Source organism: Ischnura elegans, assembly GCF_921293095.1.
Source record: "Ischnura elegans chromosome 13 unlocalized genomic scaffold, ioIscEleg1.1 SUPER_13_unloc_1, whole genome shotgun sequence".
Lineage (NCBI taxonomy): Eukaryota > Metazoa > Arthropoda > Insecta > Odonata > Coenagrionidae > Ischnura > Ischnura elegans.
Genome location: NW_025791657.1, coordinates 8,714,597 through 8,740,369, shown reverse-complemented (window position 1 = coordinate 8,740,369; position 25,773 = coordinate 8,714,597). Strand labels below are relative to the sequence as shown.

General features: G+C 38.8%; 2 protein-coding genes across 2 annotated transcripts in view; one reads left to right on the top strand and one right to left on the bottom strand.

The window, feature by feature from the left end:
• Positions 1 to 25,773, bottom strand: part of LOC124172224 (zinc finger protein 565-like) — a 142,060-nt gene that overhangs the window by 52,972 nt on the left and 63,315 nt on the right. The gene's annotated exons all lie outside the window — the stretch shown is intronic.
• LOC124172225 (zinc finger protein 565-like) lies at positions 1,179 to 23,821 on the top strand. The gene is made up of 8 exons (XM_046551647.1): positions 1,179 to 1,497; positions 1,604 to 1,741; positions 2,113 to 2,280; positions 3,757 to 3,876; positions 9,028 to 9,159; positions 13,296 to 13,433; positions 14,242 to 14,314; positions 22,086 to 23,821. The coding sequence occupies exons 1-8, from the start codon at positions 1,330 to 1,332 to the stop codon at positions 23,501 to 23,503; spliced, it is 2,355 nt and encodes a 784-aa protein (XP_046407603.1). The 5' UTR covers positions 1,179 to 1,329; the 3' UTR covers positions 23,504 to 23,821.

The window sequence follows — 25,773 nt, the reverse complement described above, 5'->3', positions numbered from 1 at the left end:
AAGCATATCTTTTTGAAAATACTGAAATCCTTGAGCTTTTTCAGACAAGGTGAACAAATGGTGGTGGGAAGGCCATCTCTCTCATCAACCTAAGAAAGCAATACGTTAATAATTATCTTGAGATATACGGGCATAAAAGAAATAAAGCAAACATTACGAAAACGAGAAATCTAAAAGATGAAACGTGGCACTTACTTGTAAACCGACTAAATCATGTAGGGCATGCTTCACACTTATTTCGTATTCTACATTTGAAGTGAATAAGTTGCAATAATAGTAATGATTCTTCCTACAAAGTCTGCAAAAGTCACTCTCTGAATTCCTTTCTGTCGAATCCGTGAATATCCCGATGGTACGACTCATTTTTTCACTTCAATATTCCACTCAATCTTTAAATCGGCTCAATCATCCACTCAACACTGACAGAGATCTCAAAGTCTCACAAGAAAACTATATACACTTCGATGATGTGTGAAAGTGAAAACACTAAGGAATAATCTAGGAAATATCCAAAAATAGCAAAATTAATAAATCAATTCAAAGATAAATGACATCACAATAGCATAGTTTGAGAATATTTCAACAATTTTAATGCTCGCTCAACACGTCAACGAAGTTTGTTAATATGGGACGATAGCGGACAATGTTAGAAGATATGTGTGTAAAATAGTTTTAGTTTTTTCCGTCTGCGGCACCCATATAGAACAGGCTAACTATTTGCGTTTTAAGATTAATTACTTTCTACCTCACTAGAAATGGAAGTTTCACAGTAAATTATCAATTTTGCTTAGTTTAGTAGTAGAGAATCAAATATTTTGAAGCGATAATTTAATACTTCTGTCAGAAATAGTATTAGAGCGCAATTTCAGCCGCCACGCAGGTGCAGTGACTTCATGCAATTTTCCATGGTGCAATTGCGGCCTTGCGGAGAAAAAATAGGTTAAACAAAACTTTAGTATAATGCATAAAAAATGTTTTAAAGATAGCCATATTAGCACTCATGCAATTAAACTCAATAATACACAAGTAATCGATCAACGTCATTTGTCGATAGTAGGCCTGTTGTATACGTATAATCAGTCAGCGGTGAGATACGTAACTACAGACCTCGAATTTAAACCAATCTTTGCCTGCCTTATCTTATATAAACATGTGAACCTTAAGATTTGATTTACTGCAGTGGAGTCTACGAAAAGGTTGACTCTTTCTTCCGATCTGACCATCTAGATAATCTACTGTTCATACCTGAGTCAACCTTAATGATATCTATCAGTTTTGAGTGGTTGATTGAGCCGATTTAAAGATTGAATGAAATATTGAAGTGAAGAAATGAGTCTTACCGTCGGGTTTTTCACGGATTCGACAGAAAGGAATTCAGAGAGTGACTTTTGCAGACTTTGTAGGAAGAATCATTACTATTATTGCAACTTATTCACTTCAAATGTAGAATACGAAATAAGTGTGAAGCATGCCCTACATGATTTAGTCGGTTTACAAGTAAGTGCCACGTTTCATCATTTAGATTTCTCGTTTTCGTAATGTTTGCTTTATTACTTTTATGCCCGTATATCTCAAGATAATTATTAACGTATTGCTTTCTTAGGTTAATGAGGGAGATGGCCTTCCCACCACCATTTGTTCACCTTGTGTGAATAAGCTCAAGGATTTCAGTATTTTCAAAAAGATATGCTTAGAATCGGACGCAGAACTGAGGAAAATATCACCGAGAGATAACTGCGGGGTGAGTAGTTTTCATATTATCCCAATAGAAGACCGGTGCAATGATAAGTTCAGGAGAGTTAGAAGTGACAATATTTGGTTTGTGTTGACGGCAGTAAGAAATATAGGAAGATTATTATTTGCGGATCCTAATAGATTTGTTCGAATCCGTGTGGCAAAAGGGCCACTCCTCAGCATGTGGATGGTCCGCACTCTTGTGTAAGCTTCCATTGACGTCAAGGGAACCTTATCCGTGCATGTAGCGTGGACCGTCCGCATCCATGAGAAATGGGCCTAAGACGTTAAACCCCCTGTTTAATTAAGATTAGGAGCCTCCCTTATTTGTTGATATAAATGGAGTTCATTTGTTTAATAGTGTAACTTTCTCTGCAGAATATCAAAGCAGAGGGTGCAGCTGAAGATGAGCCAGGATCTTCTCCAGAGACAAAGGACTGTATTCAAGATGTATCCGAAGATACGTCACCTATCCCATACACAGTTCAAGTGACTGAAATATATATTCCTGTGCCAGAGTGTGAACCACCCTTGGACAATATGCTGGTAAGTTTTATTCTCATATATGTATGGAGATGAAAGATCTTCTGTTGTACAAATTCCTCGGTTGAATGTCAGTAGTTGTAAATATAGTCAAGGACCTCAAATCCGGAAAGCTTGGGTTTCTGGATTTCTGTTCTTCAGCACACAGGAAAAGTAGTACACTCCTTTATTTCTGAGAAGTTTAATGCAATATATGTGAAATCAGGACTGTTGCTTCCGCAGCATAAACTATATGTGCTTAATACTGGATGAGAATGAGCAATAAGTACATCTTTTTCTTCATGCTCAATAGCTTTCGTTGGCAGTATTCGCTGGAACTAATTGCGATATATGTTGATGCTTTCCTTAGTCATTCAGTAAATCTGTGCAAATGCTTTAATATTTTATTAATTAATGAATTTATGTGTTCAGGCTTTTGTGCTCAATATTTTAGATCCCTACGTGTCCCCCCATCTAGGTTGTTAGGGTATGTTCATTGCTATGCTAACTTCCTATTCGTCCCAGAACAAGGCTCAGAGAACGCTGCTACATGGTGGCAAGTTGAAACACTCAAGTTGAGTATTTTGTGGACTCAGTTGTAGAAACTGTCCTTGCAATTATTGGAAACAAAACAAAAGTGACTCTTTAGAAGAGAACCTTTAGGATTACACTCTATGTTCAAATTATGAAAATCTAATTTCATTTGGATATCTTTTTAATTTTCATGATCTTGTAAATGTGAATGAAGGAGGAAAAGGCATTGACGATAAATATCTATAATAAATAAGTGAAAGAATGGTTAAATATTGCAGTAGCTGAATGTTAATATTCTGGAGTTTGATCTGTGAGTCGCCAGAATCTCATGAGTATATTGGCCTGCTTGAATGGTTTTAAGGAAAGAGTTTTTATTATTATAGGGATTATAATTATCATCATTAAAATTGTTGTTATTATTATTAGGGATGGAAGGATCTAGGATTTATATCGGATCCGGGTTCGGATTGGATCCTTGATTTTTGGAGCTGGATTTTTCAGATCAGATATTTTCGGATGAAAATGCATTTTCAAGTTTCTGATGCTGAAATTCCCCCGATGATTATTCAATCTCTTGGGAAGGGTCACACGCAGTGCCAGTCCTATTTTGCCTTTTCTATTTTCCATGGCTATAATTCTCTGATGTAACCTCTGCGAGAGCTTTCCAATAATACAGTTCATGAGTAGGACAAGTATCCCATGCGACGGTGCATTTGATGATAGAATTGGAACTCTTTCCACTCTTATTGGGGCATTGCATTCACTGAAGCTATTATTTAAAATTTTGGATCCAGATCCGATGTCTTCCGCGACTTTGGATCCGATGTATCCGATGAAAGGCAATATCCGTGGATATTTGGATCCAAGGTATCCGATCCAACCATCACTAATTATCGTATTATTGGACATACGCCATTGTTATCATTATTTTGCATTTATTTGGTGACATCTATTATTCTCTTCAAGTTTAACATGAAAGGGGAGAACAAAGACCAACTTGGTGATGGGAATGATCCTGTAATATACACACCAGATCCAGCTGAAAATTCGGATAACACCCCAGACCCATTGGCCACTGATGATTTGGTAAGTCTTTTCTTGCCTATTTTAGCACAGTTATGCTAATATACAAATTCATTCTTTTGTGGAATATTCCCAACACCTTTCAGCAGGAACTCAAAACCTTTTCCCTCACTTCATGCAACATGAACATTTCTATTTCGAGAGATTTTCGAGAGGTACAGATCAATTCCCCACTTCCTGACCCCAAATCGTACCCTACTTGTCGAAATTTGTGTCTCATTTTTTATTTAATCGAGCATGTAGATGGGACTAGTCTCAAATTTGCGGACCTTGCGGACGCATCTACTCATTGGGATTCGAAGGTGGAAACATCAAATTAAATTTGTGAACCTTGCGGACGTGTCTACTCATTGGTATTCAAAGGCCGAAACATCAAATTGAAATTGTGAAAGAACATGTGAGTAATTTATTGATCTTAAGAAAAGTTGAAAGCCTCTAATGAGATGTATAGAATCGGTGATATGGAATGTAAAACAGTGGATTAATATGAGTGATGGGCAGTTTCCTTCATCAAAGAAAATGAAAGGCATTGGTTGCGATTCATTACCCACCATTAGTATATTCATAATATTCAAATTTTTTGGTTTTAGATAACCCAGTTTAGACAAATGGCAATGGTCAATTTTAAATGCATTTGAAAAAGGCGAGATTGGCCCTTATGTGATGACACTCCATGCGACGTCACGGGACCTAGTTTCTTTACGAGTAGATAGGAGTTTTACATGGTCTGAGATTACCAATGCATGTATTAGGCAAAGAGCTCAGGGAAACGTCTCTTAATAATCACACATTAAAACTGCCTATGGTTGTAAAGTTTCCTTCAATTGATAGGGTATTAATAATCCTTATTTAAGCCAAGCACTAACAGCTAGCATCCTACGTCATATCAGCACTCAAAGCTTCGCCTCAGCTACCTGTTAGCAGCCTGCATCGTATCAGCACTCAAGCCACGCCCCAAGGTCACCTCTCGCTGCGACAGCAGGAACGAGAATGATATCAAATGTGGTTTTCCCAGCTTTCATACTCTTAGCCGTCGCGTTTTCGCCCACTTGAAAATTTCCAATTTTCATTTAAAGGCCAAAAATAGTTATCGTCATTTCAAAATCTAAGAGTGTTAAATGCGTACTTCAAGAGTAATTATCTTTCAATTTAGGCGATTGAGAAGCAATAGGAAACCACCCTATTGCTGAAAGTAGAGGTGAGTGATAATAATAATGATAATTTATTCGACATTAAACACAATACAATGCAATAGTCTTCGTCAAAGTCATTGAAATACTAGAGCTAAATAGTACAATTCTGAGTACTGCATTCAAGAAATTCATACATAGTGTAGAAAGCTTGGCTACATATCCATAGTTGGAGACAACGCTTAAACTTGGGTAATGAACAGTCTCTGGCCTCTCGGGGTAGGTGGTTGAAAAGGCACAGCTTTACATGGTCAAAACACTTGCTTGTTGTTGACAGCCTACATTGAGGCTGAACGAGATTATTCTTTAGCCTAGTGTTATGATGGTGAACGTCACTACCAGTTTTATGGCTGTCCAAGTTCATTTTTACATTTATAAGGCATTTAAATATATATTGACCATACAATGTCGTTATGCCTAGCTCCTTGAATAAAGGTTTACAATGTTCCATAGCCTTTGGATTCATAATGATTCTAATTGCTCCCATCTGTAAATTAAATAATTCTTTAGCGGAGGAAGAATGGCCCCAAACCTCAATGCCATAGTTTAAGTGGCAGTGAAAAATGGCAAAGTAAACTGCTCGAAGATATTCAGTGGGAATGAGAGTTTTCAGCTTTCTTAGCATGAATATAGCTTTAGACAATTTTATAGTTGTAGAGGAAGCATGACAGTCCCATAGTAGTCTGCAGTCAAAGTCAAAGCCTAGTAGCTTTAAAGAGCCGGTATGATACAAATTGGGGCTTAGAGAAAATACCATCTGTTGGGTTTTTTCTGTATTGAGGGCAAGCCCATATGCTGAGAACCATTCTTCGGCCACGGAGAGGATAACATCAGAGGGGTAAGTGGAGTTATTAAGATCATGTATCAGAGTAGTATCATCAGCGCATAATACTGAGGCGCAAGGTAAATGGTGTGGGAGATCATTTATTAGAATTAAAAATAGAAGAGGGCCAAGGACTGATCCTTGAGGTACACCCCATAATATGTTTAGAGGGGCTGACAGTGTATTGTTTATTTTAACGCATTGTGAACAGTTTGTTAAATAGGACTCCATGAGCTTTAGTTCCAAATTGTTGACACCATAGTATTGTAAATTCTTAAGGAGTAGTGGGTGTGAAACACAATCAAAAGCTTTGGAAAGGTCACATGTTGTTAGTACGAGGGGGGATTTATTTTCAAAAGCATCCAATAGTTTATCAACCACAAATTTAACAGCAGAAGATATAGAATGACCATGACGAAATCCAAATTGAAAAGGAGTAAATAGGTTGTTATTTTGAAAGTGATTGTAGAGCTGAGTTTTAATGACTTTCTCCAGTACCTTACCAAAAACTGGAATGATGGAAAAAGGGCGGTAATTTAAGGGTGAAGTTCTGTCACCTTTTTTATGGATAGGGATTATTTTAGATTTCTTGAGTTCTTTTGAGAAGGAGCCAGACTGGAAGCAAGTGTTGCATATTATTGCAAGGGGTTCACTGCCATTTGAAAGCAGGTGCTGTGACTCTGAGATTGTTAAGAAGATCAGTGGCAACAGCAGATGGGCTATTAATAGAGGGGATGATTAGATTGAGTCGATGAAATGCTTGTTTAGGCTATCGGAATTGAAAGGGAGTTCTGAGTTGTGGCATGAAGAGCCAGTTTCATTTTTAATAACTTTCCAGGCTGCTTTTATTTTATTGTCAGCATTATTAATTAGATTACCATTTGCCATAATTTTAGATTGATTTATTTTGATAATGTACTCCTTCTTATGAAGAAGCCAGACCTTTATATCCTCAATGTTGCCGGAGTGAATGTATTTGGAGTGTAAGTGGATTACTTCAGTTCGTAAATTGGATAATTCCTTTGTGAACCACTTATTAGCAGTCTTTTTGCCTTTAGTTTTACACATTAATTTTTTGGGAAAGCAGTGTTCAAAGAGCAATATGAAATTTTCAAAAAAAGAGATAAATTTATCGTTGCCATCTTGATATTGAAGGAGAGAAAACCAGGTGACATTGTACAATGGAGATTTTAAATTTTCACCACCAATAAGTGAAATATGCCGAGTAAAAGTAGAATGATGGGTATCACAGGTGGGCTTGGCATCTATTCTTTCAGTGGTAAATCTGAATTCTAAGCCTAGGTGGTCTGACAAACCATAGTCGATTACATTGGACTCAAAGGAAGCGGTAGGTAAACTAGTGATCATGTAATCAAGGCAAGAGCTGGCTCTAGTGGGCTCCCTGTTCACAGAGTATAAATTGAATGACAAAAGCAAAGCAGTGAGTGTGTTAGTCTCTCTCGTGTCAAATCGGATATCGACATTAAAGTAACCACAAACAATTATGACCATACCAAACTTAGAGAGCGTGACTAAAATTTGCTCAAGCTGTTCACAGAAACTTTCAAAATCACCATTTGGGGATCAATTCAAACACATTATAATCACATTTAACTCTTTAACAAAGATGGCACTTGCCTCACTATGCAGTTCACTGCACAACCCACTGATGTTGATTTCCTTAACTGTTAAATGCTGGGCAGCATAAATTGCTGTTCCACCATGCTTTGCTTTGATTCTAGGGAAAGATGTCACCGACCTATACCCCTTGATATTGAAGAAATCAAGTTCCTCATTTTTTAGCCAATGCTCTGTAATACAAAGAAAATCATGAGGACACTCAGTCACTGACACTTCTAGAGCACTAACTTTATTGCGTAGGCATTGAATATTTAAGCACAAGATTGAGGAAAGTCCACTGTGCTCCTGTACACTGACACACTTCATGTTCGGGTCACACTCACCGGACAACTGGCACGAGACGTATGAGTCGTTTGGTTCACTATTTTCTATTTCAGTTTCAACAGGTGAAACTGGTGCAGAACCTAACTTGGCGCCGCGTTCCTTCGAGCCTTTCGAAAAAAATACCAATCGAACCGCACATGCTTGGGCCAGATTTTTACATTTCTGAGAAGATGAATTTTATCGCAGTTGGTAGATACGTTGATAGATGAGCTAAGACCTTTCAATCCTCGGACAGCTGGCTATTAATTAATAATCATGATTAATTTCAGAATGATATTTGGAGGAGGCGACCTACAGCTTAGGTCATTTGTTGTACGTGGGAACGATAGGTAAGGAAGGGTGGAGAGAAACCTGGCAACTGCATTAGTCAGCTTTTAACAAAAGGCACCAAGGGGACCACGGCTTAATGTCCCATTCAACGGAGGGAATGTTAAGCTTGTAACACTACTCACCTGCTATTTTTTTATTTTGTGTTACCTTAGGGTATAGAAACATACTAAATCATGAAATAACATTCACAAACACACTTTTACACTTTTTTATTCAAAACATCATAAAGAAAGACTAATTGTGCCCAATTTACAATTGGGCATTATAAAAAATAGATTGCATAACTTCCCTTTCTATTCTAATGGGCTTTTGCCTCTTCTCCTTATCCTTGTGTATTTATTATAATGAATTAAGTTCCACTTATCGAGTTTGAGTTATTCGATTAAATGAGAAAGAAGAATAACTTCATCGGCCAAATCTTGTTGGTTTAGTTATTGTTTTCTAAAGAGGGGCCAGAATTGTTCACGAGGGATTATTTAATTTCTACTGAAATCCTGTAATTCAAGTTTTGTGCACGATCAATTTTTTTTCTTGTAACCAGGGGTGTAACTAGGAATATGCTTTGGGGGGGATGAAGGGGTCTGGGGTGAGAACCCCCCTTGGCAAGGGGGGGTCCTGGGAAATTTTCGAAAATGCCTGGGTATACATTTTATATAATTTTGGCACTTGAAATTTAACTCTAAGCAGATGCAGTCATTATGTGTCAAAACTAGACTATAATTTTCAATGTTTTTTCATTTCACTTAGGCTATGGGGAGATCTATCCCCCTTATACCCCCATAGTTACACAACTGCTTGTAACAATTGATTAAAATGTTTATCTATGAGTGTTTCTCTTTCCATTAGGGTGATTTTGGAATATACAGGTCATCTCATGTTAAAGAAGATCAGATCAGTGATAATGAAGGTGGATGTGTTCACAGTGATTTAACAGATGCCATCCCAAGCAAACTGGCGAATGAAGCATCCTCCGATCAGGTAATACTATTTATGAACTATTTATTGTAAGTTTAACTAGAACTGCATCTAAACTTTATTGCTATCATAAGTCAGCAATCCTAAAATTGGTTTTATATAGCCCTCCATTGCTCTCAGCTATCTGCATTTCTTTCCATTTATACGGTCTTCTTCTCTGTTACGCCTTAATAATCTGATGTATGGAACACATTCAGAAGCATTACTTTCCCCTCTTACAGCACAAAGTGTCCTTTTCTTTTTCGGATTGTCTTTATCAGGTCATCATTTTTAGAATAATTCTCTTATGTCTTACTATTCTCTGCTCTTCCTTGGTACTTACTCTGTCGACCCCTTTTATTTTCAACATTCTTCAGAAGCAATGCATTTTGAAAGCTTCCGCTCTTGACTTTTCTGCAGCTGACAATTTTGAAGCCTTGCTGTCGTTTATAAATATGCTCCATATGTTGTGTGTTGTGCATCGTTTCATTACTTCTTGATTTGTGTTCCGAGCTGTGAGTATATTCTTTTTTTTGTAGAACGCTCTCTGTGTCCATTCTATTATACTGACCGTTTCTTTCTCCCATCATGCATCACTGATAGCTAAAGGTCCGTGAAAGTGGTTTTATTTTTTGCTAAAATTCGTTTTAAAACCATATGATTTCGGTGTTATTGAAAATCTTGGTGGTGTTATCATAATTTTACATTTTTCCTGGCATATAGGCGTTTTATTATTTTATGGTACACGTTTCATTAATACCTATACTTTTATTAAGCAGTTTACTTAACATTTAACACAATTTTGATAGCACAAAATTTCTGATAAAACAACATGAAAGAAGTGGTTCAATTTATATTGGTTCAAGGTATATGAATGGTTCAAGTATGTAGTCATGGCTAATACGATCAGCAAACGGCAAAATCCCCACTACCTTATATGTGTATACTTCGAGAGCCATTCCGGGATTTTTGCATTGTCAAGTTTCTCTACACTAAATAAAGCCTTTAAAAATGCTCCAGTAGTAGCAACAACAAGCTCCTCCTTTCCTTGCTTTGAGTGACTGACTGTGTGTTCAAAGGATAGCTGTCGTTTTGTGGGTTCCCTTTCTTTCGCACGTTTATGTGTATCGCTACTGATGTGCTTCAACAAAGTGTCACATCTTTTGAACTAAAATCTTTTATCGTAAACTTTGCGCAGTAATACTCTGTCTTTCACATAAAATCCTTCTCAACCCTGCAGGGTAAGTGAATTTAATTGAGAAGGTGTGAAGAGTATCACTAGCTTTTGGCATTTTAAAATTCATATCCTTCGTTCAATATTTAAAGCTATAACTACGATAAAAAAACAGTCTAACCCCAAAACACAACCTATCAAGGTGGTGTTTTCAAACAGAGTGCTGGGTAGCTGCAGTACCGTATAACTTACAAATTGTCTGAAATGTTTCATGTCGTGGGTTCCCTTTCGCTACCCCTCACCCAGGTGCTGAGGGAAGGTGGGACAGCAGCTAGATACAACAAAGTCGCTTAGTTTTGATTACAGCTGTTGCCAATCGTTCAGGAAAGGCAGGGAAAGAAGTGCACATAAAAAAACATAATCGGATTCAAAGAAACTTGTGAAAATATTTCCCATTTATCGATCCTGAAGCATCTAGAATGAGACGCTTTCTCACCTGAAGAAATAGGTATAAGATTTGGCCAATGTCAAAATGATTTTTTTGCATTGTAGCTCAGTGGAGAGCTGAATATTCGACGATCTGTCTGCAAATAAGGAGAATCCTCTATCCTCTTATCCTTTCTGTTCCTTCCTTACCTTCTCCCAACTGCTAGCGCTTCGTACTTTCAAATAACCTTACGTGTCTATGGATGTCTTAAAACGAATCGAATCGCGCAGTTGACGCACGGTGCCGTGGACGGCAGCCGTGGTTACCACGGCGCCCATTTCAATCCGGCCCGACGGTGCGCCGTGTACGGCGTGAAATAAGGCAGTGCTACATTGGGTGCTTTCCATTCATTGACACACGTCGACACAAGTCAACTTGCGTCGCGGTTTTCGTGTTCCATTCTGTGTGTGTCGCCGACTGTTGTGACACAAGTCAACAAACGGTAACGCACAGGAATAGGAGAGTTATAAACAGTTACCGCGAGTCGACACAAGTCGACGCGTGAGTCGCATGAATGGAAAGCGCCCATTGAGGCCGCTTTCTGACGAAACGACTTTTTGCCGGCCGCCGCTCACGTCACGACGCCGTGAAATTCAGGCCGCTTTCAGACGAGACGACTGTCTGCCACGCTGTGGGCCGTGCCGGCCAGCGGCCGTCTTTAAGTCAACGAAATTGTTACATTAGACCCATACTCAAGGTATTCCTGCAACAAGTTATCCAATAACGCAGTCTAATGCACCGCGGTGAGTCGCCGGAATTACTGTTCGGCATTGACGCGTATCGGGCGCGTGAGCTTGTATTTCCGCTCCTCCGCGGCCGCGCTAAATTTCTTTCCGCGCATTTTTAATTAATAATATCTAATTCTTCAGATAAAAAAGAGGCAGTGATAAATTTAACGGCAAATTCTGGCGGATAAATCACCACAGTGCGTGATATGACGCGGATGCGTTATCCGCGAGACTAAACGAGCCTATTGACCTGGGAATCGTAATGAGATAGAGGAAATAAACGTCGGCAGCGTTAAACAATGAAGGCTTATGTTTTAATAGATTACGACTCATTAGATATGATTTTTTCGCTAATGCACATAAAATCGCAAATAACGCGAAATTTAGTTTTAACTTACCGATTTCGCGTTATTTCGTGTTATTTCGCGTTATTTCGCGATATCGCGTCTCGCGAAATTCACGGACCTCTACTGATAGCTAATCTCAATGTCGCATAATTTGTCTCATTGTAAGGATATGACACATTTAAAGAGACAAAGAGTGTTTAAACTGTGGTCGACAGTGGAGCTTTATATTTAAATGTGTAAATTATAATTTGTTATTTATATTTTATCACAGGTGTATTGCATTCCCAACATGTTGATATCATACACTCGAAAGTACTGTCTGATACCTTTTGAGCAAATAAATTGTGAAGGATTCAGTTATTTCCAGTCGAACTGATGGTGTTTTACTGAAACAGACATTTTAGAATTTTTGTTCAGTCTGTGGATGTAACAACATCTCAAGGTGCACCGTTTATTAACTGGGCATTTAAAGTAAAACAACTCTTCACATTTCCCCATTGAAGTTATTCAAATTTTGTCTAATAAGGAGTTTATCTACAGATTTCTCTTTTTCGTTAACTAAGAATGTCCTTCTGCTATATCTCAAATGCCCAAGTTATTTTACTAACCAAAGCATTTCATGTTATTTAACTGAATTATAACCCGAAATCAACTAAAGTTCTCCGTTATACACCATTTTTATGTTTCATGAATCTATTTCATTACCTATGGGCTCTGGAATCTCGTGCATAGTGTTACCCACACACAAGTTTTTATTATGAGTGAGGTTATATCTGAAGTTTTACAACCACGGAAACTATTGCTCAGAGAATCATCGCTTGGCTTTTTCCAGGATTTTGTAATACAAATCAGGGGTATTAGGTATGTAGTGATGTGGTAAATTGAAAAAACCCAATTTTAAATGATTAAAATTCCTAACTTTTGGTTCAGCTAACAGCATCCAGATTCTAGAACTCCCTACTGCTTTGTATAAAAACAACTTGTTCACTTCAAGCATTTAAAGAAAGGCTTTACTCCCATTTGAAATCCAGGGCTAAGGTTCGTTTATCACCTTTATTTTACGATGCTATGAAAACTTTCTATAAATTAATTTACACAAATGTGTGTTCATAATTATCTTTGTTAGAACCTATATTTTTTGTTATTTGAAATTGAATATGTCACTGTTTTTGTCGGAAAATTTCCGGCTTGTTAAGCCTTGCAATGATCCTAAATAATCATGACAGGTGAACAATGACTCTTTGTATCGCTGCTGTTATATTTTTGTCAGACACAAGTCGATATTAGTTATGTATGGAAACAGAGAAAGGGCTCCTGGCCCGACCAGCAGAGCACATCAATTGACGTGCTCCGTTTTTCGGCTTAGACGGGACCAGGTCAATTGACGCGCTCTGCACTGAATGTATTAATGATGATTCTTGCAGATTCTCTTGCAGGCCCTGGCCTCTACTGCTTCCCATGGTAAGGAGATGGAAGTCGAGAGCTCAGGAGCCATGGTGACAGACCTCAAGTGGAAGCTGATTGAGGCCAAGAAGGAACCATCTCCCAAGGATGATGCCGAGGTATGTATGAAATTCCTGTAGTCCCATGAAATTAATAGATGAAGGATATACTTTGTATTAAATCTAAATATGTTTTCATCATCATAAACGATCGAAAATTGTTCTTTCTACGCAGCATCTGAATGACATCTAATAGATGTCCATAAGAGACTTCTGGATGTCAAATGGAAGTCCATTGGACATCTTGCAGTGGCTGGGTTATGACATTGGTTTCAACTGAGGTTTCATAAACTATTAATCAATATTTTTATATAATAAGTGTATTATTTTCCAGTTTTTACTTGGACAAAAATACGACATTTTGTTGTGTTCGTACAGATTTTTACTTCGTTGACAGTGATGTTTTTTTTTCAAAAATATTGCCTCGTTTCAAAATTATGCCTTCACTTTTTCTGGCATGAGAATAATGACTTTTAATTTGTTGTTAACAAATTTTGAGCTCCTTTCCCTTCCTTGTGCCTCAGTGAACTTCCTACTGCAAATTGAAATACATATTATTATAATTTTAATTGTGATTCAGAGATGAATCTATTACCTATGTAACCTTAGTTATGATGGGGTAGCGTACGAAAAGACATCACTGGCAGAGTTGTCTAACAAATATAATATAACAATACAGACGTAATATTATTCAATGACCACTTCCTGGTTGAGAGTAGTGGGAAAATCTTGAACTCTCTCAGTGTGTTGAAAAAAATTTATTTTGTTGAGAAAATATTTTGGAGGGCCTCAAAAATTTTGATGCAATACGTTTTATAAATTAGTTTGTCGAGCCTTTCAAAAAAAGTTCTAAATTTCTTTCTTTCAGCCAACATTTATGGATGATGGGGAGCCAATTGATGGAATCACTATCGCCCTTGAGTCTACAACAGAAGCATTGGGTGAGTGCTCAAAAGGGAAATAGATACATGAAGGAATACGGTGGTTTCCTATTATTTTTTATTTCCTAAATCGAAAGATTATTACTCCTGGAGTATGCATTTCTCACTTATAGATTCTTAAATCACGATATCTATTTTTTCGCAATTAAATGAAAAGTGGAAATTTTCAAGCATGCTAAAATGCGACGGCTAACAGTAAGTATGAATGCCCGGAAAAGCCCGTTTGATGTCATTCTGGTTCCTGCTGCTGCAAAGTTAGTTGACCTAGGGGCAAGGCTTTGAGCGCTGCTAGGCGCAGGCTGCTGATGCAGGCTGCTAGCAGGTAGCAGGGTACCCTGCTTGCAGGTAGCGCTTGGCTTAATCATGGATTAATAATACCTTATCAAACGAAGGAAGCTTTCCGACATTAGGCAGTTTTAATAGGTGAATATTCAGACATGTTTCTCTGAGCTCTGTGCCTCATGCATGCATTTGTAATCTCAGATGATGTAAAACTCCTATCTACTCGTATAGAAACTAGGTCCCTGTGACGTCTCCTGGAGTGGCATAGCATGGGCGCCAATCTGCCCTTTTTCAAATGCGGTTAAAATTGACCATTGCCATTCCCATTAACTGGGATTTCTAAAACCAAATCATTTCTATATTGTAAATACACTAATGGTAGGTAACAAATCGCAATCAATGCCTTTCGTTTTCTTTAATGAAGGAAACTACCCTATTGTTGTAAATGACTGTGGAGGATGAAGCTAATGACATAGAAATCCATCCGTACTTTCTTTCTTTAGTTTGCTTGCCAATTGAAATGGGGAGAGAAGTTATCTTTTCAATGTTTTTGTAATTATGTGGCTTTTTATAATGATTTTCCCAAGCAAAATATTTTTCTACTGATTTTTTTAGTATTTAACCTTTTCCCCACTAAAGACGAAAATATGCATCTGGACATTTCTTGACCATGGAGACGAAAAGCCACAAATTTTGGTCGGAGATTTTCCTACCCAGGTGAACGAATGCTGAATATATACATTTCCTAGCTCTTCCCCATTTATGACGGTCATGGGTCTTCCAATGTCTTTGCTTCGGGACATAACACAGCATGGCTAAGGCTTTACCCTTGAAGTCCAGGAGCAAGTACCCAGACCCTTCGATTTATATCACCCCTCTTAGTGGTGAGGGACTGTAGTCATGCAATTGTTTGTCCAATCATGTCACAAAATAAATATTTGTTCCCTTCTCAAAAAATATAAACGAGGAATTGAAATATTTGCCTTTTGAGCAGCGTTCACATTTTTGAATGAAATTCTATGGTAAATATTATCATATATCTCGATTTTGGTATAAACATCAGAATGGAAGTTGTTGCTGCATTAATATTGATGGTAGAGCTTTGTTACAAATTCGATAATTCTCAGGGTAAAACAAGGAATTCAATTGAAAGTCTGCAACTTACATTTGAGCAACAAATATCCATGTAGCTAATTAATATATACTGAGCATGATTGACTGCAAACCAATGCCGCTGGTAGGGTTATAAACCCTGAAAGCAGGGTGCCCAACTACCCTCTCGAGTCCCCACTAGGGAGGGTTGAAAAGGGTTGGTGCTGAGAGTGTGTGATAATCCGCGAGACCCTTCTTAAGGAATGTCCTGCAAAAATGCTCCGTACAGAGGGGACGGAAGAGTCTTTTTGAGACTCAGTACAGCAGTCATGCTGAGGGGAGTACTCCACCGTCTTGAAGGGGTTAACTACTTGGATCAGTGGCTAGGAAAATTTTCTTTATGGCTTATTGAAATGCAGCTTTTTTTGCAGTGAAGATTGATACTAAGACTCGTACGTCTTAATTGAGCCAAGGTTATTACTTCTACGACTGGTTTATTGAAGAAAATAGCAATAAATGACCAGAATAGAACACTTGGCTGAGAATCGAGTATCCAAAGGTAAATATCAGCGCTCATGGAAAACGTTAGCATGGAACCTGGTCAAAAAAGTGCTAAAATTAGCATCATATTTGGTCCAATTTTAATAAGTTGGAAAATTAGGTAGAACTGTAAAGCAACCATTATCATATTCGCCTTTTTAAAGTGGTTGGCTTTTGTATTTTGTTTGGTTTAACAAAGAAAAGGGTAGTTTCCTTATCAAAGAAAATGAAAGGCATTGATTGGGATTAGTTAGTTTTTTTGGTTGCCCACAAAATGTGAGTCAACATGGAAGGAACCCGAAAAACAATCGCCAATTAACTCACCGCGGAAGCCTCTGTAATAATTTTTAAGATTTCCTATTTTTTTAATCCTGAAAAATCAGTTTATTTTTGAACTTGCCTCCATCATTGGAAAGGGGGAACATTTAGCTATTTTTCTAAATATTTGCCCAGAGGATTAATTACTTTTTGGCATTATTGTTACTAGCCTTTTTATTCTTCTGTTGTGCTGCTCTCCCTGTACTTTTAACTCATGACTACTTCTTGCACTGCATCGTCTGACTTGAATTTCTGTCCCCTTAGGTGTTTTTTGAGGAAGGGAAACAAAGTGGTATTCGCTTCGGCCTATGTCGGAGTGGTAAGGAGGGTGGCGTATGATATCCCAACCAAATTCATGGATTAGGGTGGTAGTTTGATAATAATCATGTGAAAACGCCCTGTCATGATGCAGACACACTCCTATGAGACTCATCTGGCAGAAAACACATCGTAATGGAGGACCTCTGACCCAGTGTTCCTCACAGAGATGTAGCTACAGCCTTTATCAATACCATCCTTTTTCTCATGACAAGTAATTCTCTGGTTATTGCGTGCCATCTCGTCAATTTAAGCTGCTGTTGATTCCCTGCCCTGACTGCTGCTCACCATGGACGTTTTTCCATCCATCAGAAAACTCCCGGCAGCATTTCCTCTCATTTTTTATGTCTATACAATTCTCACCGTACACTACCATTAACAAGGGATGAATGCCAATCGGGAAAATCTTTTATCAAGTGACTGAGCATAGTTCGCACATGGTGGTGCCGTTGAGCCGTGGGTTAACCAGTGGGTCTATGCTCGTCGTAAGGTGTCGGATTTCTGGGCACCAGTATGGGATGCAGCGTAAAGGGGAAAAATAATTCTGCCCGTCCTCGGAATGGTGACAACTCCCCTGTGGGAGGGAGTAATTCACTCAGAAAGTTGGAATGATCGTGCCAGCATCCAAACCACTCCCTTTTCATCACCGGGAATATGGGAGGGGACATGGGATAACAAATAAGGGATACACTTAACCTCAACTAACTACACTCCTGGCACTAGCCTCGACAAAAAGAAAAAAAGCAACATTCCCTGTAAAAATAGCTGACTGCCCATGGCAATTCTCGTGCTCGCGTCTCCTCGGAATGACTCCCTGCGCCATCTCCATCTCTGCCGCTCGGGATATACGTTCCGTCCACCGCTTGCTGTGCCCTCCGCGTTCGGGGGTAGAATCCTATGAAGACAAAAAAAAACTGGGAGTGCAGTAGCGTAAGGACTGGCAGCCATCGCAGTGGGTGAGCTAAGTGGGAGCTCCATCCTAAAGTACAGCTATGTAGCTACTGAACGGGCTACGACCACATGGGTGATTCTACACTTTGGTGCAGGAACCAAGAAAAGTAGTGCTGAAATGAAAAATGCACAACCTTGGTATCTTTTCACTGGAAGTTTTCATTGTTACGACGTGTTTCAATGCTGAGGCATCATCATTTTCAAGCTACCAAGGTTGTTTATTTTTAATTTCAACAAGGATTTTCACGAAGTCAAAGCTGAATCGATTGATTTCAAATGCAGTGCTGTTGTCATGTTCCACATGGCGAATTGGGGATTTGCAAATGGTGTTTTTTTGAGACCTAACTTTACAATATACCCTCATGGCTCTTAGTTTTAAGTGTCTTGCTACTGGTAGTACTTGATTACTTGCATTTATTTTGCAGCTTAACCCTTATTTGTATTGCTTTTATGTTCAAATGTTTTAATTAGGAATGGTCGGATCGGACACCTCGGATGCAAATATCCGCGGATATTGCCCTTCATTGGATACATCTGAATCAAAGTCGCGGAAGACATCGGATCTGGATCCGAAATTTTGAATCAAAGCTTCAGTGAATGCAACGTGTGCCCGAAAAGGGTGGAAAGAGTTCCGATTCTATTTTCAAATGCGCCGTCACATGCAATTCTTGTCCTAATTACGAACCGTTTTGTTTTAAAGCTCTCGCAGAGGTTACGTAGGAGAATATCAGCCGTGGAAATTTAAAAAGGCAAAATACGACTGGCACATAGTGTGACTCTTCCCAAGAAATTGAACAATCATCTGGGGAATCTCAGCGTCAGGAATTTGAAAATGCATTTGGATCCGAAAATATCCGATCCGAAAGATCCGGCTCCGAAAATCAAGGATCCAATCCGAATCCGGATCCGAAAAAAATCCTGGATCCGTCCATCACTACTTATTGGCATTGCTTTTATCTTCGAACGTTTTAATAGTTAATTGAAAACTCATTCAGTAGAAATTCAAAATTTCAGTATTAGAATGACCCGTGGGGATCTTTTCAGGAAATGAGTTAGTGATTATAGTAAGTCAGGGGATTTGAACATTGCATTTTAGCGAACAACCTGGAAAGCAGTCATTCTCATCTTCTTAAATAAGTCAAAGAAGGATATTTGGGCTTCCAGCTGGGTGGTCTTTTTCCATTCTGCTGACGTTTCAGAACTCGAGTCGTGTTCCATCTTCAGGGCAGATGGCTAGTGCAAGCTTGCAAGTATGGGAGGGTGGTGTACCTGATGCATAGCGTACCTAGGAACATTTGAAACTATCAACAAGTGCTGTGACCTAGGGGCTTTAAGAGTAAGCTATAACGCGAAAGAAGCACTATAGTGTAGCATAGGTCAATTTCAGTTCATATAGATGTTGTTTCCAGAGAAAATGCTAGCTTGAAGTTCTTGGCGCTGAAAAGTAAAAAGTTTTGGTTACGTATCGATGTCTTTTACCAAAAATTGATCACTTCAACAGTTGCTATAGTAACGTCATCAAAATCAACAGAATGGTGATTAGTATTAGCTACTTATTATTTCAGTATACCAGGACTAGCCACGGTGATAACTTTTACGGAGTCATCCACAGTGCTTTTGTGCATTGCGGGTGACTCCGTGAAAGTCATCACCGTGGCTAGTCACATATACTTAAATAAGTCTAGAGCGAACGCTTCATCGTGTTCAAAGTTCAGGGGAGATTGACGCCTCAGTAGCTTAACTGGCTAAAGCATTCGGCCGAATTTATTGAAGATGTTGCATGGATGTAATGCATGTAAAATAATTTCCATAGATACTTATCTGTAGTCAAACATTTACCATTGTAATGGTTAGGAACTTCTTTACTCTGCAAAATATTGGTCGATCATATAACATAAAATTTGCAAAGAGTATAATTAGTAATTTTCATAGATATATTTTCTCTTATACATGATCTGGAAGGTGGATTTGTGGTTACAAATACTAGGGCATGAGTCTTTAAGGATATCCTGTAGGGCCAGGGAAGTAGGTAGTGTGCAGAATGGGTAGCAGTTATTATCTGTGCGGGCTATTTTGGAATATACGTTTTTTATTGTTTTAAAGTTTTACGGGGTACCCGCATTGAAGAAAATCATCAAATCTATGAATTCTAAGCTCCAGCAAAGCCACCTGCCCTCTTCAAAACTCCCAGTAATTCGCTGCATCACTCAACCCTCACTGTGCAACCGTCCCAGATTTAAAACGTGTAAGGCATTATCTCCACCCCCTGCCTCTTTTCTCCCCAAACTTAAGTACCTCCCAATATTTCCCTGCAGCACTTGTACTTCCAACGACATCATTTACAGTACACTCCCGATTATCCGGGATTATGATATGGAAAGACGGCATGGATAATCGAAAAACACGGATAATCCAAATTTTCACTTAAGTGTCTTGTAATGTTCCTAACTTACGTAAAACAAACATTCTATCATTATTCATGCACCTAATCTGTTATTTAAGACCTCTTCCCGGAGTAGTTGAGATCTTTTTGAATCAGTTCTCGATCTTTTTAGTTGTATTAGTGTTACTAATGCTCCATGTAAGGCCTGGTTTCAAAAAGCACACATTCGCGGCTGTGTACAGAAACGTGGTTTGCACGAATTCTTCAAAACCACTGCGTACTGCGTAAAATACATATTGTAGTCATCAGGTTAACAAGGCATAAATTAAAATTCATAAATGATAAATTCTTTGGACCTTGAATAATTTCAGTTTTTCATGCACATGCCAGACAAGTTTTTCTACATAATTGGATTTTAACCTGGCAACTAAACCATTCTCTTTCATCAGATGCCGTGGTGTAGTGGTTAGAGTACAGATCAACAGATACATAGGTAGTGCGTTAGGTTCTCCCTGATGTTATTTTTTTCTTTCCGCCGCAAGGATAAAGTATTTGTATTATGCTTTATATTTTCACTACCCAGTCTCTTGCTGTTATTAAATTGTTTTCTATTTGCGTGAAAATCTGTTATCAGTTGTTAAGCTCTTATGAAGACTCCCCTTATTTCACCGGTAGCCTTTAAGTTCATGTCGGGATGAGCCGCGTAGCATGTGTAGTATGCTGTTCAGCCGCCTTTGGCATTCCAACAGAAGCGACTTAGGGGGCCTTCACAGTTCGGCGTTGCGTTGACGCCGTGCCTAGCGAGCCAATCAGAGCCCGTTTTTTATAATTGATGACGTCACTTCTCCAGCTCGCTGCGTCGTCGCAGAAAAACTGAACCTGCCGGATTTTCTCTGCGTCAAGGCGGCAGTACGCCGACGATTTCGAATTGGTGTTTGTTTCTTGGTATACAAATGTGCAAGATTAGCTCTAATGGGAGTGGCAAATGCTCTTTATTTCATTATTACTATTATTTTGAAGTGTTCAGCTTAGATATTTCGTATCTTTCCTAAACATATGACAAATGTTAACCCTAAATTAGATTACAGTCACTGAGGAGCATAGATTAGCATAACTCATACCCGTAAATGATATCAAAAACTGAACACAGCGTGATAGGTGCTTGTTGGTAGCTAAGGTCGTTTAAATTCCATTTTATATCCAATAATTGTGCCCTCATGATCTACTCAGTTAGAGCTATTTAGATAACATGACTAGGACAATCTGTTTGAACAACAGATATCATTAATAAATATTCCTGATAACATTCCACGTTACTCATGTTCATTGAGTGTATGCAACTAGCTATTTTTCGAATATTCCGAGTTGAGAAATAAAATTTAAAGGTCAAAATAATGCATAGGCAAGGGTCATCACTACATGCATTATTATCGACTTTATGGTCGCCATATCAACTTCAAATGCTATTTATAGTGAAGAAGAACATTTTAAGAAATGAAATTGGGTAAACATGCAGAATAGAACATATTTATTGTGCGTTTGGTTCGAAATCATAAGATGATATGGTCATAGGCCGATTTTTAGGAGCCGACGCCTTTTGCCTTTCATTTGTTTTCGCAACGCAGACCTGTGAAGGGCTCCAACTTGCTGCAATGAGTTAGCTCCGCCCCCAAGTACGCAACGCCGAACTATGATGGCACCCTTACATTGCCTGAGGATATTTAATGGCATTCCTTACCTATTCTTCCCTAACATCTTACCCTTGCCTTACATAAGCCCGTTAGCTTACGATAAGCTGCTTATCAATTTGTTCCGTAAGAAAACCTTAAGGAACGATTAACTCTCTTACTCTGTGTTATCTGGGTTATATTTGAAATTCTTTTCTAGGATTCCCGGCTGCCAAAGGAATGCCCATTGGAGCAACATCAACTTCACATCTGTCTTCGGAAGGAAATGTAATGAATCATTCGATTGATGGATGCATTGATCTCGCATCTCTGGTGGCACAAACTGATCCCAAGGTTGGAGCATCCCATTTTCGGATTGAAAGAAATCTGATGGATGACGACTTGGAAATATGTGGCGCTCTAGATACTGATAGGGAAACAAATAGCTCAATTCCTGATGATAGACAATGTAATACAAAATACATTCAATCACTTGAAAGCAAGGGAGGCGGAGCCACAATGACGGTTGTTGGGGATAGAGGTGGTCGTGATGCATCAAATACCACTCATAACCTCAGGTCAATCATAATCAGAGGAAATGACACAAGTGGCTGTGAGACTGTCATGGGAGACAATGAAGAGTTAAACAATTGCTTGATGAAAATTCCTGAGAATAGTTGCAGGTCAAACGAAAATTCATATCATTGCTTCAACTGCAGAGATGTATTTAACAACAAAAATGACTTAATCAAACACATGAAAATTCATTTGAATGGTGATAATTTTGAAGCTGAAGCAAAATCATCAATGGGAGGAGATGTGTTCAGCAGGTCTTTCACTGGTATTGGTCACCTCAATCGTCACGTGTGTGTAGGCTCGAGAGAGATGCCTTATACGTGCCAAATATGCCAAAAATCTTTCACTTATAGAAGTACTCTCAGAATTCACTTGCGAAAACATACGGGAAAGAAACCTTATGCATGCAGAATATGCGAAAAATCTTTCTCTGAGAAACGTACTCTTAAAATTCACATCCGAACACACACGGGAGAAAGGCCTTATTCTTGCTATCATTGCGAAAAGTCTTTCTCTGCAAAGACCTACTTAGTAGAACACATACGCATTCACACAGGGGAGAAGCCTTATACCTGCCATGTGTGCGGCAAGTCCTTCAGTTGCAGTAAAGAACGGGTTAGACACTTACGAACGCACACGGGAGAGAAACCTTATGAGTGCAGTATCTGCAAAAAATCTTTCACTGACGGAAGTAATTTCCGAATTCACATGCGAACTCACTCGGGAGAGAAGCCCTACTCATGCAGAATCTGCAAAAAATCTTTTGCCGCCAGTGGTACTCTCAAAAGTCACATGCGGACACACACAGGGGAAAAGCCTTTTAAATGTAACGTGTGCAGCAGGTTCTTCGCTCAAGGGAGTGCCCTGAAGGGTCACATGCGTGTACACACGGGAGAGAAACCATATTCATGCCAAATCTGCAAAAAATCTTTCGCTCGGAGTTATTCTCTGTCCATTCACATGCGAGTACACACCGGAGAGAAACCTTATCAATGTGAAACTTGTTGCGAGTCTTTTGCTACTAATTCTTTCCTTAGCCGTCACATGGGTGTACATAAATGAGATTAAGCATTTCTATACAGGGACTGCAGCAAGTACTTGACTGCAAGGAATGGCCTTGACCACGGCATGTGTGCACGTACAGTAGGGTGTTGCTTATTTTTTATTTTTTCTCGGATTTTTGATTTATACCTCTCAAAATATGCTATGATGTGCAGAATGGATATCCTAAAAATTTCAGCTCAATTGTTTAACATTTAGAGGTCGCTCAAAGAGCATAAATGCAATAACATTGGTAATTCATTGATGCCCTAAATATCTCCACACCCAAACCATCTTGATCCCACATATCTTTCAAGTTCTGGCGACCTGATTTGTTTGCCCCTAAATAAAAAAGCAGACCAATGAGACATCTGATTTCAGATTCGTCTGTTGGCTTAGCATCTCTTTCTCGAGAATAATTTGCGCTTTTTCAGCAAGTTTGATATTTGTACTATTTACAATTATGTGACAGATGTTCTCATCAAAAATTATGTCAAAACAATCTAGCGGAGAATTTATATCATTCTTATTTCCCTTGAAGCCAGCTGCCTGAGATACAATGTTATGAACTGGTGTTCGAACATTACGTCGTGGCTCAAAGGTACTCCATTTTGTCACTCGATCTTTGCCCGTAAAAAAATTATCGTTAGTCACAGTTGTATACTCAGTCTCTGAATCACTGATGTCCTGATCGCTACATGTGTCGTGCTCCGATTCCTGTGCTGAAGCTGAAGAGAATTCAGTGTCTGAATCAAATTCTTCCTCTTCGGATAGTCCACTGGAAAGCAGAAGAGCAGTTTCTATGTCCCTCTCTGATCGTAAATAGGTCATCTAAGGGAAAATATAGTTTATATAAGTTTCTGAATGATTTTCAGTGATTCCTAAAATTTAAATTTTTCATTTATCAGAAATTGAAAATGACATGAACTTACCTCGAGGTCTCTAGAGAATTTCTAGGCTTCCCACTAGCAATCACTTCTAAGAGAAAAAAGTTATACGAATTTTGGGATGAAATTCTTCCCTAAAATGGAAAAATAAAAGAAATATTGCGTATAGTCTCCTTTGAAATAATGAAGTAACGAAAAATAATGGTGAAATAAGCGTTGAAAATTTATAAAACGTAATGAAGCATTAGGTATCGAAATAATGATTGTAAAAATAAGATAAATTTTATAATTGTAAGTGAAAAGACTCACCAAATAAAAGAACGAAGTATACTTCGCGGCAGTATTCAGTAGAGGATCCAATGAACACAAAAACAAGTAAACGCAAAAAAGTTTACGGCACACATTCAAGCATGAAACCAACACTCGAACATTTCGCTCCGGCGGGATGCGCACTGTCTTCACAAAAGTGTCTGATCTCGGCCGAAAACGGAAAGAAACTAACCAATTTTCCAGGACAGCTAGGAAATATCCCTAAACTCAGCTACTGAAAAGATGAGACCATAAAACTAGACCAGAAACGAACTCTAACCAAAACAAGACGCTGGGGTGCCTGGGACACCCCGCGCGAGTCACGGCGGGTTAAATTTTCACTATTTTTTTTTAAGTAACATCATTTTCAGGGGTAACGCACAATTTTATGGACATTTAGGGCCAAAATTCGCTCCATTTTAACGTCCGCTCAATAGTTTTCCAGGAATACAATACTTTACCGCTAGCTACAGCCGCGCGTCACACCCCTGAGGGCTAGCTGGTCGCTCGCGGGCCGCATTCACGGTCAACTGATCACGGCATTACGCCCCCCTCGCGCCTTCTCTAAAGAGAGTCGGTGGAAGAAAGGAGGAGTTACCTAAAAACCTGTATGGTTTCACATTGTTATAAATTCTGGAGACTTATTCGTTGAGATGAATTCGCAGAATAAATGGAACCATTAAGAATGATGTTTAGAGACAACTGTGTATGTTTTCTTACCCAAGTTTGCGTGTTTAACATTTTCTTTAACCTCATCGCAGACGGATTTTGAATGGCGTAGAGTAAAATTTCGAAGTCGAAACGCTATTGATAAATACAATGTTGTTTATCGCGCGCAAGTCTAGTGAAGTATTCCTCATCGGCGTCCCTATAACAGCTATCGCTGCTTGTTTCGAGAAAAATAAGCTGACTTTGATTCGCAAAATGTTGCATTTGTTCTATCACCACCACTTAAAACGAAGCACTTAATAGAGAGAGAGGTGGCAGAGAAGTCGGCGCGACGAGTAGAGAGGAAGAGAAGATATGACGAGTATCGCAGCAAGTCTGAATTAAAGAGTACACAGAAAACTAAGTAGACCTTGTAAAACTAAACCG